Here is a 13,199-nt window from a genome sequence, read left to right as displayed (position 1 = left end):
TCATCGAAATATTCATTCAGGAAATTAAAGACGTCGGCCGTGCGATGTGGCCGGGCACCATTTTGCATAAACCACGAGGTGTTCGCAGTGTCGTCTAAGGCAGTTTGTACCGCCACAAATTCACGAAGATAGCGTGATGCAGTAATCGTTTTGGATCTGAAAAATGGGCCAATGATTCCTTTGGAAGAAATGGCGGCCCAGACCAGTACTTTTTGAGGATGCAGGGACGATGGGACTGCAACATGGGGCTTTTCGGTTCCCCATATGCGCCAGTTCTGTTTATTGACGAAGCCGTCCAGGTAAAAATAAGCTTCGTCAGTAAACCAAATGCTGCCCACATGCGTATCGCCGTCATCAATCCTGTGCACTATATCGTTAGCGAATGTCTCTCGTGCAGCAATGGTAGCGGCGCTGAGGGGTTGCCGCGTTTGAATTTTGTATGGATAGAGGTGTGAACTCTGGCGCATGAGACGATACGTGGACGTTGGCGTCATTTGGACCGCACCTGCAACAGGGCGAACGGAAACCCGAGGCCGCTGTTGGATCACCTGCTGCACTAGTTGCGCGTTGCCCTCTGTGGTTGCCGTACGCGGTCGCCCTACCTTTCCAGCACGTTCATCCGTTCATCCGTCACGTTCCCAGTCCATTGAAATTTTTCAAACAGATCCTTTATTGTATCGCTTTTCGGTCCTTTGGTTACATTAAACCTCCGTCGAAAACTTCGTCTTGTTGCAACAACACTGTGTTCTAGGCGGTGGAAATCCAACACCAGAAAAATCCTCTGTTCTAAGGAATAAACCATGTTGTCCACAGCACACTTGCACGTTGTGAACAGCATACGCTTACAGCACAAAGACGACGTACAGAATGGCGCACCCACAGATTGCGTTGTCTTCTATATCTTTCACATCACTTGCAGCGCCATCTGTTGTTGAAAATTGTAACTACTGTAATTTCGAAAGTTTGTCCGCCTGAAAATGTACTGTTGTCCCAAGCATATTGCAACAAACGGTGTATTTCTATCGCTGCTCGTTTAGTTTTTATTGCCGTTTCAAATATAGCGGTCATTTTTGAAACACCCTGTATGAATATATGTTGTTTATATTAAGAGTCGCAATTTTGTAGTCTTGCATGACTGTGTAAAGATTTTAATCCCTCCTATCAATACCCCACCTGAAAGTTAGTCTGGAGGTTGCCTGTTGTTAGTTTGCATACGTTCCTCATTAGTATCCTGTGGGGTCATAATCACGTCAGTTTCCTCTGCCTTCCGTGTACTGCCCTCCTCCGCGTCTGCGATATCTTTGTCCCCAAATCCTATGCTAAGATTATTCAAGTCTATGTCTTGGTCACATGTTAATTTATTGAAACTGGTAAGTGGTTTCTGTTTTACACCCATCATCAGATCTAAACATTCCAGCAGCTACACGTAGGCATGTGTACTGACAACATGTCTGCGTGTTGCTGCTGCAATTTTAGATCTGGTGTCCAAACGAACAGACAATATACGAGGTGTGATTGGAAGGTTTTAAGAATGGGCTTGTAATTTTACAACGGTTGTACTTACATGCTACTTTCATGAATCTCCTTCAAAATAATTTCCTTCTGACTGAACACACCGACTGCAACGGTGTTTCCACTTTTGGTAACATTCTTGGAATTTTTTTCCTGAAGGGTGTTAAGGACGTTCTTCGTGTTTGCCTGGATGTCTTCAATCGAGTCAAACCGCTTCCGTTTCAGTAAAAATTTCAGTTTAGGAAACAGGTAGAAGTCCGCAGGGGCCAAATCAGGGGAATAAGGTGGTTGTGGAAGCACAGGAATTTTGAATTTGGTCAAAAATTCAACGATGGTGAAGGCACGATGAGCCGTAGCAGTGTCATAGTGTAGCACCCATCGTCTTTCCACAGTGAGGCCTTTTCCTCCAGGGGTAAATTCATGATGGACAACACCGATAGAATCGAAAATTTCACCAACATTGTCTTCACCTTCAACCGACTTTGCGTGCTTTTTTTCGGCCGTGGTGAACCTGGAGTCTTCCACTGCGAAGGCTGCACTTCGGTTTCAGGATCATATCCATATACCCTCGATTAGTCAACTGCAATTGCCCTTTTTAACAAATCTGGGTCATTATTAATCCGATTAATCAGTTCTTGGCACACTTAATGTCGGTATTTTCTCTGGTCACTTGGCAACACTTTGGGAACGAATTTAACGGACCTTCAGTTAAAATTGACTGAAGTGCATAGAAACTTAAATTAAGTTCATCAGCCATCTCCATAATTGTAAGTGAACTATCACAGCGCACTAAGCCGCGAACTTTCACAACATTTTCATTCACTTTTGAAGAGGAAGGACAGCCGGACCATGGTTCATCTTCAAGTGATTCATGTCGGTTTTTAAATCTGTTGTACCAAAGAAAAACATTTGACTGGCTCATAAAATTATCTCAAAAAGCTGTTATTAATAGTCTCAGAAGCTGATTTCCCGGTTTTAAAACAAAATTTCACACAAACTCGTAACTCCGCTTTTACGTTCATTTTACGCAGACAGAAGCCGGCAACAAGCCCTAATAGACCCGCACGCAATCAGCTGCTACAACGAACTGAATAAAGGAAACGCAGTTTCGTGTCAAAATGCGTTCAAGCACAAGACAATGACTCACTCTCCACCCTCCATGTACCTGCCCCCAAACCAATAAGCAGTTGGTGATGCATTCTTAAAACTTTCCAACCACATCTCGTATGTACTGTCTGTCCAAAAGTAGACATGTTCATGAGAACAGATGCCATTTTTTGATCCAGCAACCATTATGAATTAGTATACAAACGCATTACAGACATTGGCTGATTGGAATCAATGAAGAAAATTCAAAATATATGTTGGATAGGTATTCGAACCAGGACCTTCTGATGGATCAAAAAGAACTATATAAGGCGAGATGGTCAGTGATCTCTACAGTGCAGATGCACACCAGGGTCAAATTCTTACGAGAAGAGGCGAAATGCCGAGTGTAATGAGGCTAATGAGCAAGGGGCACTGCGTTTTTAACACATGGACAAGTTGAGAATTTGGGCCTGACAGGGGGTGTGCTAAAGTAGTCCGTGCAGGTGCAATGACCACAGTGTCTGGATGATCAGTCAGAGTGCTGGTTCACCTATATATATGCGTGAAGGGATCAACGCTGAACTTGAACGTGTGTCAGTTTGTCAAGTGACATCTTCCACCACCAAATGTCATGATAAATAACGAAAAGAAAATGAAAAAAAAGATGGCATCTGCCTAGTAATCAGGGTTCGAATCCTGGTCTGGCACAAATTTTCAACTTTCCCCACTGATTTTAGTCGACACCTGCTTGCAGTCAAGGTCTGTAAATCCTTTGGGTTCTATGGTTCATTCTAATACAAAAGTTATTGTTTTCTTCAGATAGCCCATGGTCCTCATTTTGCCTTTCTTAAAAATCTTTATAGTTGCTTTTAATTTTTACTCCCACTTACGAAACTCGTTTTTTGTTAGTTTCACGAGTCTCTTTTACTTTTTTTGTTCTTATTACGAGTTTCATTTTCGTTTGTTTCCGGTGTTGTACGAGTACACTGGGTGTTTTGTGTTTCACCCGGTTTTACGCAACAACGCTATCAGTGTCGTTGTATATCCCAGTTTCTTCCCGTTGTTGGTTGGTTGGTTGATTTGGTGAGACGGGACTGAACAGTGAGGTCATTGGTCCCATGATATAGGATGACAGAAGTCAAGGGAGGAGCAACAGAAACAACACAGTCCAATCTAGGGGAAGAGGTAACGCCCAAACAAAGAGGAAAGAGGAATGTCAGGGTAGCAGGAAGAGGAAAGAACAGGAGGGGTTGGGTGGAGACATGGAAAGCAGTGGTGCCCCGGAAACGCTACACAAAATGGGGTACTAGCACTGCCACCAACCCTTTCTGACATCGATACCATAGCATTATTATGATGCAAGGGTCACAAGTTGCAGAAGACACAAGAAGAGAGGAAACAAAACTGCACAACAGACCAGAGGAAATGGAGGGTAAAGATGGAGAGAGACTAACTGGCACAGAGGCAAGGTCAAGGCCTCTATAACCAACGACAACACTGTGGGACTCAAATTCCAGAGTAAAATACAAAGACTTAAACCTGAGAGGAAAAACCACTTTCAGCGAGGTCAGATGTAACCATGCTAGGGTTTCTGCTAACACCCGAGACAAGAAAGCTGAGAGTACGCATTTAGTGTGAAGAGCAAAAAACCTAGGGCAGTCCCGCAAAATATAGATCATTGTGAGCGGAGCCTCACAGCTACAAATGGGGTGCGGAGATGGAAGTCATGGCGGAGAGAAGCGAGGTGGATCCCAACTGGTAAACTCACCCAAAGGCAGGCAATGGGTGGGCGACAACCTGAAGCCACAATAAGAACAGAATAGGAAAGGTGAGAATGGAAAAGCGGATAGTGATGAGGCAGGAAACCAGGAGCTGGGACCGCTGAAGCGTAACTGGAGGGATCCCAGCGTCAGCCAGAAGACTATTTACAGGGCTAGAATGAAAGGCACTAGTGGCTAAATGGATACAATGATGGGGAACTGGATCCAAGAGGAGCAGCATGGAAGGAGCAGCTGATCCCTAAACTAAGTAACCATAGTCCAGAGGAGACAGAACTAGTACCCAGTAAAGGTGGACAAGAGTTGAATGATCCAAACCCCAAGAAGTGTGGCCAAGGAAGCAAAGGACACTGACCTTACACAAACAGCCAACCTTCAGATGATGGCAACCAAGTAAGATTGTTGTCAAAAAGACGATCCATGAGACGAAAATCGGAGACCACAGTCAGGTATTGCGTATTGAGTTAGAGCTGTGGTCCAGTTTGGACGGTAGTGCGATGACAGAATTGCAGGAACCTTGGCTTAAGAGGAGAGAACCGAGAACCGTGCGAGAGTGTCCGTATGGAAGTGCACTGGATGGCACCCTGGACCTGACGTTCTGCAGAGGCCACTGAGTGGAAGCTAGCCCAAATACAGAAATCACCCACATACAGAGCAGGGGTGACCAACGGTTCAGCAGAGCCCACATAGGTTCCGCACCAAAACTTTTGTGTAGTAAGTCCGCTGTAAAATCTGTAGTAGCCTGTAATAGGATCTGTGAACACCGTGTAGATATGGAGGTGTAACTTTCGGACTGGACTGTGTTGAGCAACAGTTCCATAAGACCTACCTCTCTCGGGTATGCAGACATTTGTTTCAGCTTTTTGGCTGCATTTTAGAGTCATTCTCAATGAGCCAAATGAGCCAACTGAACAAAAGTGTCAAGAATATATTTTGCGTTTGTTGTTTTGCTTGTTACGACCTTTCCATCGACGGCATCGAAACAATCAAAAGGGAATCGTTTTATTGACATACTGGCTGTTGGCTTCTGACTCGGGTTCTTCGGCTGAAGATTTTTCTGACGTTTCACCATTACGAGTGGATGGAATTGTTACAGCTTCACTCTCCATTACTGGTGGCGGACCAGTCCGTCACTCGTGCCGGCAAAACGCCATAGAAGCCGTCAAACAAGCGTCACAATCCGAGGCAGTAGCCAACAGGCAATGTGTCAATAAGTGGCAACGATAGCCTCAACATTTTTGTAATCGTGTTATTGTTGCAAGCAATGCGAAATGTGGACAGCGAGGGGAGTGTGTGAAATTTGCCCTGGGCGCCAGTTACCCTAGTTACTCCACTGTATGCAGACACTTTCATTTTTATTTGACATATTGGAACTCATGAACTACCCGCTGCAATTTGTGTGTGTGTGTGTGTGTGTGTGTGTGTGTGTGTGTGGTTCAAGTGGATCTGAGCACTATGCTACTTAAACCTAACTAACCTAAGGACATCGCACACATCCATGCCCGAGGCAGGATTCGAACCTGCGACCGCAGTGGTCACGCGGTTCCAGACTGAAGCGCCTAGAATCGCACGGCCACACCGGGCGGCTGCATGTGTGTGTGTGTGTGTGTGTGTGTGTGTGTGTGTGTGTGTGTGGATGCGGTGTTTAATCCTTTCATACCCACTGACTACAATTGTGTACATTAAATACTGCTGTCCCTTACATGGAACGGAAATATTTTTACCGAGTGGAAACCTTGTGTACACATATTTGTGAATGTTCAATCTTTTTATCACGTACAAGTGCTGCCAACTGCTGAGTTTCACTATAAAAATATCAGTAAGTCACTATAGCAGAACGCAGCAGCTTGTGATCGCCTGAATAGAGGGAAGTGGTTGGTAGTTGCTTAGTTACGATCTCGTAAACTGACATACGGCGGGGAGAGCGGTATGCTGACTACTTTCCCTCCATATCCGCATCCACTGACGCCTGAGGAGTGAGGATGGCACGGCGGCCGATCGGTACCGTTGGGCCTCGATGGCCTGTTCTGCTGGGGTTTAGTTTTTTAGTTTTTAGGTTGGTTAGTTATATTCCATGGTATACATGAATAGTTTTATTATTGTTATATTTTTATTATTGTTATATTTTACCATTATGAAAATGGTGAAATTTCAATTTATTCAGTTATTTTAGTCCATAAAAGAGCCAAATGCATAAAGTACATTTTGAAAACGGGTACATATTTCTGTGTGAATCATGCACCTGCAATCATTAAAAAAATCATCTAAGAGCGTTACAGCATAAAAGAAAAGTTTTCTTCCTCCAGAAAAAAATTCAGGTTAAACAGTCGCTGTAAGAAGCAGGCAGCCACAGCGCGTACTAGTAAACTAGGTGTTGGTGAAGGCACGTTTTTTGTGGCAAGGCATGTACTGGGGCATCGTGGCATCTATGGCGGCGACGGGCGCGTTGTGCGAGACGGCGCCGGGCTGGCCGCTGGCGTTCTACGTGTTCGGCGGCCTGGGGCTGCTGTGGTGCGTGCCCTGGTACCTGCTGGTCGCGGACTCGCCGGCGCGACACCCGCGCATAGACCCGGCCGAGCGCCGCTACATCCAGGCCAGCATCGTGTCGAGCGCCAGGGTACGCAAATTACAAACCGAATACGAGGCTGCACTCGATCAAATCACCAAATTTAGGTATGAATACGAAGTTTTTGTTGTTGCCGTCTTCAGTTTGAATTCTGCTTTGATGCATTCTCCATGCTAGTCTATTCTGGGCAAGCAAAATTAATGAAACCTACATCCATTTGAATATGATTACTGTAGTTGAAGCTTCATCTCCCCCACCCTCTCCCTCTCACACATACTCGCATAAACCGTCTGATCAGAACTGTACAGACACGTATTAGTGAACATTAATATAGTCTATGTCCACCACTCTTTGCCTGTATGCCTGGTGCAACTTTGTCGGGGACACTTCCAATGAGGATGTCTGAATATCTGTGGAAGAATGGCTGACAGTTCTACGTCAAGAGCTGATAACAGGTAAGGCAGTGATTTCGTCTGCTGGGGTCTGGAGGGAACTCAACATTCTAACTCATCCTGCACGTGATCCATTGGATTCAGGTCGAGACTCTAGGCAGGCCGGTCCATTTCACGAGTGTTATTTATTTTATTTTTTATTTACACGTCAAGTTCCGTAGGACCAAATTGAGGAGCAAATCTCCAAGGTTATGGAACGCGCCAGTACATGAAATTACAACATAAAAGTAATAACAGATAAAAATAAATGTTCATGAACCTGAAAAAAGTCAGTCCATAAGTTTAAGTAAAACGCTATCACCAATACAATAAGAATCAGGTTAATTGCGAAGAAAATATAGAAATTTTAACTATTGAGCTACATTAATGTACTGTAACATGCGTGTACAAACCGCCCAGTGCGAGGTTCAAATTTACGGAGCCTGGAAATTTCCATTCAAAAAACGTTAAAGTAGTAGTAGGAGATTTTAACTGTCATGGTCTCGCATGGGGTTATAAAGAGACAAATGACGATGGCGAAATGCTGGAGATCTGGGCAGACCAGGCTAAACTGAAATTGATACATGACCCAAAGTTGCCTGCATCATTTAACAGCGGAAGATGGAAACGAGGATATAATCCAAATAACATCTTTGTCTCCGAAAAGGTATCGCTGCAAACTGTAAAGCAAATCGAGGACCCAGTTCCAAGATCGCAACACAGAGCAATAACTTTCTGCATTACTGCAGTAATCAAATCAGATGTAATGCCCTTCAAGAGACGCTTCAATTTCAAAAAAGCTCATTGGGAACTTTTCACAGAGGACCTTGATAAGGAAATCTTGGAAATTAAACCAGAGATACAATCATATGAAACTTTTATAGACCTTGTCAAGAAAATCTCTCGACGGCGCATACCTAGAGGGTGCCGCACCCAGTATATCGCTGGACTCAATGGTAGCAGCAAGGAAGCTCTGAAAAAGTATGAAGAACTGTACAATAAGGACACCTTCTCAGAGGAAACGATCCAGGCAGGTGAGGTACTGATGTCTGGTATCTGTGAAGCGAGAAAGGAACAGTGGTGTAATCTCCTACAAGAGACGGACGTGAAGCACAGCAGTAGGGAGGCATGGAAGCTGGTCAAAAGCCTCAACAACGACCCAACAGAACCACAACCAAATTACAGTGAAGTTACACCTGATGAGATAGCTCACCAACTACTCATGAACGGAAAAACTAAAAGGAAGATCAGGAATGGCAAAATTAAAAGAAAACTGAACGAGGAGATTAGCTTCCTAGCTCGCCCGTTCTTCATTCAGGAGCTACAAGATGCCATCAACGATTTGAAGAACAGTAAGGCCGCTGGCCTCGATGATCTGAGACCTGAGCAAATTAAACATTTTGGACCGGGAGTACAAGCATGGATCCTAGAGCTAAAGAATCACTGTATTACAACAATGCAAATTCCTAAACTGTGGAGGAAAGCTCGGGTTATTGCGTTACTAAAACCAGGGAAAGACCCAGATGAAGCTAAAAATTTTCAGCCTGTCTCACTGCTTTGTCATTTATTTAAAGTGCTGGAGCGAATGATCCTCAAACGCATAGCTGATTATGTGGACAAAGCCCTCATTAACAAACAAGCTGGATTTCGACCAGGGAAATAATGCTGTGGCCAAATCCTTAATTTCACACAGTACATCGAAGGCGGCTATGAGAGGAGAAGTAACTGGGGTCGCATTCCTGGATCTCAGTGCTGCATATGACACAGTTAACCATAAGTTGCTTACCCAGAAAGTGTATAATGTTACTAAGGACTACACCCTTTCTATGTTCGTGAAATGCATGCTACAGAACAGACACTACTATGTAACCTTACAATCTAAAAACAGCCGATGGAGGACCCAGAAAAATGGACTTGCACAGGGTAGTGTATTGGCTCCAATATTATTTAACATCTATATCAATGATCTTCCCATCAGCCACCAGACACGAATGTTCATATATGCTGATGATGCAGCAGTGGCCACACAGGATAAAACCTTTGAACAAGTGGAGGAGAATCTCACAGGAGCCTTAACAGAACTTGCTACCTATTACGACGGCAATAATCTCAAACCAAACCCTAGTAAATCTCAAGTATCCGCCTTCCATCTTAGGAACAAACAAGCCAAACGGAAACTCCGAGTCACGTGGCAAGGGGAAGAGCTGAAACATACAAACAGCCCAAAATACCTGGGAGTAACATTGGACAGAACACTTACTTTTAAGCAGCACTGTCACAACACTAAAAAAAAAGGTCTGTGCCAGGAACTACATACTGCGGAAGCTAACAGGTTCATCGTGGGGAGCTCAACCACATGTTTTGCGCACCACGGGTCTGGTGCTGAGTACCTCAGCAGCGGAATTTGCGGTGCCAGTTTGGAGGAACTCTGCTCACACTAAGCAAGTTGACGTCGCCGTAAACGAAACTGTACGTATTGCCACAGGATGCCTCAAACCAACTCCCACAGACATCATTTATTCCATCATAGGCATAGCACCACCCACTATCCGCAGACAAGTAGCCGCCGAGATCGAAAGATCAAAACAAAAGAATGATCCTCGACACCCGATGCATATGCACCGAAAACAACGTGTCCGGCTGAAATCCCGCAGGAGTTTCATTGAAACTACTGAAGAGCTCGCCACCAAGCCCGTTGCAAGGCGGCTCTTTGGGAAGAAATGGTGCCACACTCCACAATGGAACTACTTGAGGAGGGATCTGCAGAATTTCAACTACCTTTTACAACTTGGAGGTCATTAAACCGGCTGCCTATTGGAGTAACTGGGTGCAAATCAAATCTATTTAAATGGGGTTACAGTGATAGCGATAGTTGTGAATGCAGAACAATACAGGACTTGGACCACCTACTGATTTGCCCAGATATGTCTATAACATGCACTAAAGATGATATTTTGAGAGTCAATGACAAAGCAAACTACGTTGCTAATTACTGGGAAGGGAAGATATAATTGGTGCATCCGGATACGGAAGAAGAAGAAAGCTTAATTTTTCAAGGAACTCCTCGACAGAATAGAAAGAGGGACCCATGAGGAAACTCTTCAGTTTTGATTTGAAAGCGCGAGGATTATTGTTAAGATTTTTTGAATTCGAGTGGCAGCTTATTGAAAATGGATGCAGCAGTATACTGCACACCTTTTTGCACAAGAGTTAAGAAAGTCCAATCCAAAAGCAGATTTGATTTCTGCCAAGTATTAACCGAGTGAAAGCTCCTTATTCTTGGGAACAAACTAATATTGGTAACAAGGAACGACAATAAGGAATATACTTATTGAGAGGCCAGTGTCAAAATACCCAGACTCGTGAGTAGGGGTCGACAAGAGGTTCGTGAACTCACACCACTTATTGCCCGAACCGCCCGTTTCTGAGCCAAAAATATCCTTGTAGAATGGGAAGAGTTACCCAAAACTATAATACCATAAGCGAATGAAAATAAGCAAAGTAGACTAATTTTCGTGTCGAAGTGTCACTCACTTTTGATACCGTTCGAATAGTAAAAATGGCAGTATTAAGTCATGTGCACAAAACGTTTCCTCACTTATGCTGTTCTATTGTAGGGTGCATTGTCACGCTGATACAAACAATCGCATTCTCTGAACTGTTGCTCTACTGTACACAATACACAGTGATTTGAAGAAGCGGATAAAGGAAAGGAAACGACCGTGGCTTATTTGAGAAAATGTTCTCAAATTCGCTATAATTCTCAGATGACTTAAGAAATTAATAAGAAACCGAAATTAATGAGGTTGGATGGGTTTTCCAAGGCAACGTTCGCCATGTGCAAGCCAATTGTCATAATCACCGCGCTGTTTCACAAGATAGTACAGCTATATTCAACTGTAAAATATTCGATTCTTCTTTTCATACATGTATAAACAATCGTCTGTTAAACTACACCGGCACTGCGTAGTGAACAACAGCTTTTATTTTCAATTGCAGGTATTGCTACAAATAAGAGTTTGTGACAACCAGATCAGGCGAAGTTGTACACGATTTATTGGATGTCAAACTATAAAAAACAAAGTGCATTTTCACTTTTCACTTGAAACGATCCACTCTCGTTTTCTGGTTCTAAATATGGGCCAACTGAATTTTATCTGTTCCTATGAATACGGAAGATTTGAAGCAGGGTTTGCCAACTGCAGTACAGAACACAAATTTTACAGTTGTCGTTCTTTTTTCGCCTTCGGTATCACTAATATTACTACGATGTTTTTCAGTCGATAGTAGTACTATCAAAGCCAAAAAGACCGGCGTACCAAAAATTTGTATCCCGTACCGGTACGTTATTTGACTTATATAGGTCAGTTGAAAAATAGGATGGTAGTGCTAGCGAAGGCGAAAAAGTTGACATAAAATTTGTATACTGTACTGCAGCTAAGCTATATAGGTAAACTGAATTTCGGAATACAACTCATATGTATCAGATGAGGTATTCCATGCTAACGTTACTTCTGTCCCTTTTCTTTTTCTTTCTTTTTTGTAATAGTATCCAACTTTTCAATTTAGCAATATAGGTCAACTGAAAAATAGGATACTATTACTCAAATAAGCGATATACTCAACATAATGTTCGAGATATGAATGTACGTGGTATATGTCTACCATCTGTTCTGTCTGTCCTACATTCCTTTGGTTCTCAACATTCGTCGTTCGTCGTTGCTGTTAAATCTGTGCAATACATCATCTCTGGTAACTTTTGATATCATTGGCCAAAGCCGATGGGTTGTTTCCCATTCTTCAGTAATCCCCTAAATATGTTATTTGATTCTCGATGCTTTCAAATTTCTTCTCGATAAACGGCCTAAAAATACTCACCACTAGTATTCCTCCGACAAGGGGAGGAGGGGTGGTGGCTTGAAGGTTTTACCAGTGTCTTGGATTAAGTTCAAAAAATTTCCACAATGCCTCATGAAGCGAGATTATGTGACTCTCGCATGGGTGCCTTAAACCCGACAGTTCCCTTGCTCTTGTTCGAGAGAAAAGGCTATGTGGCTTGACACCACACTGTACACTCATCCATTCCTGTCACCTACACTCAAAGGACACTCATGAGACAGAATTTTCATTCGCCGCGTGAAAATGGACCGTTGTTTGCTGTTAATGAAATTGCTTTCCGATTAGGCAGCTGAACAATGCCTTGGTGTTTCCCATCCAACGGTGCCATACGATTATTCCTTCTTTCCAATTTCCACGTATATGACAGCTTTTAGCCACTTGCCCAAACCTGCAAAATCATTTTCCTCGAAGGTAATCACATCTCTTTGTGAAGACGGAGCTTCTTGTTTCCTCTCTCATTTATTTTTTACCTGAAGAGAGTTTTTTAAACCAAAATGTCTTAATGGCATGAGTTGTGCTAGTGGCCGTACACGAGGCTTATGCTTCATTTTTAATAATTATAAGGAATATTTTTCATTATATGATTCCAAACTCTCTCTCGTTCTCTTTATTTTTAAGTCACGAGATTGTATTTTATTAATTCTGTCCTTTCGTGATAATGTACTCAGTTTTGTTCAGTAATTAAACAGCAACTAGCACTTAACATCAGCAGCGTGACAGAAGCTGTACTCTGTTTTACTTTGCAGAAGAAACTGCCTGTGCCCTGGAGGAGTGTTATATCCACGCCGGCTGTCTGGGCCATGGTCGCCTTCCTGATCACGTTTGACTGGAGTTTCTACCTGCTCATAACTTCGCTGCCGCTCTACCTCGCCAACATCATGCACTTCGACATGCACAGCGTGAGTACACAACTTCAGTAATGGT

At 43.3% G+C, this 13,199-nt stretch overlaps 1 protein-coding gene across 1 annotated transcript in view; it reads left to right on the top strand.

Moving 5' to 3' along the window:
- LOC126354245 (sialin-like) overlaps positions 1–13,199 on the top strand; it is a 125,749-nt gene that overhangs the window by 63,188 nt on the left and 49,362 nt on the right. The window contains exons 5-6 of the mRNA XM_050003747.1: positions 6,782–6,996; positions 13,022–13,174. Of these exons, the coding sequence (XP_049859704.1) occupies positions 6,782–6,996; positions 13,022–13,174 (368 nt within the window). The remainder of the gene's footprint in view (positions 1–6,781; positions 6,997–13,021; positions 13,175–13,199) is intronic.

This window comes from Schistocerca gregaria, chromosome 3 (genome assembly GCF_023897955.1).
Source record: "Schistocerca gregaria isolate iqSchGreg1 chromosome 3, iqSchGreg1.2, whole genome shotgun sequence".
NCBI classification, from domain to species: Eukaryota; Metazoa; Arthropoda; class Insecta; order Orthoptera; family Acrididae; genus Schistocerca; species Schistocerca gregaria.
The sequence above is the reverse complement of the archived record's forward strand: the minus strand, read 5'-3'. Positions and strand labels throughout refer to the sequence as shown.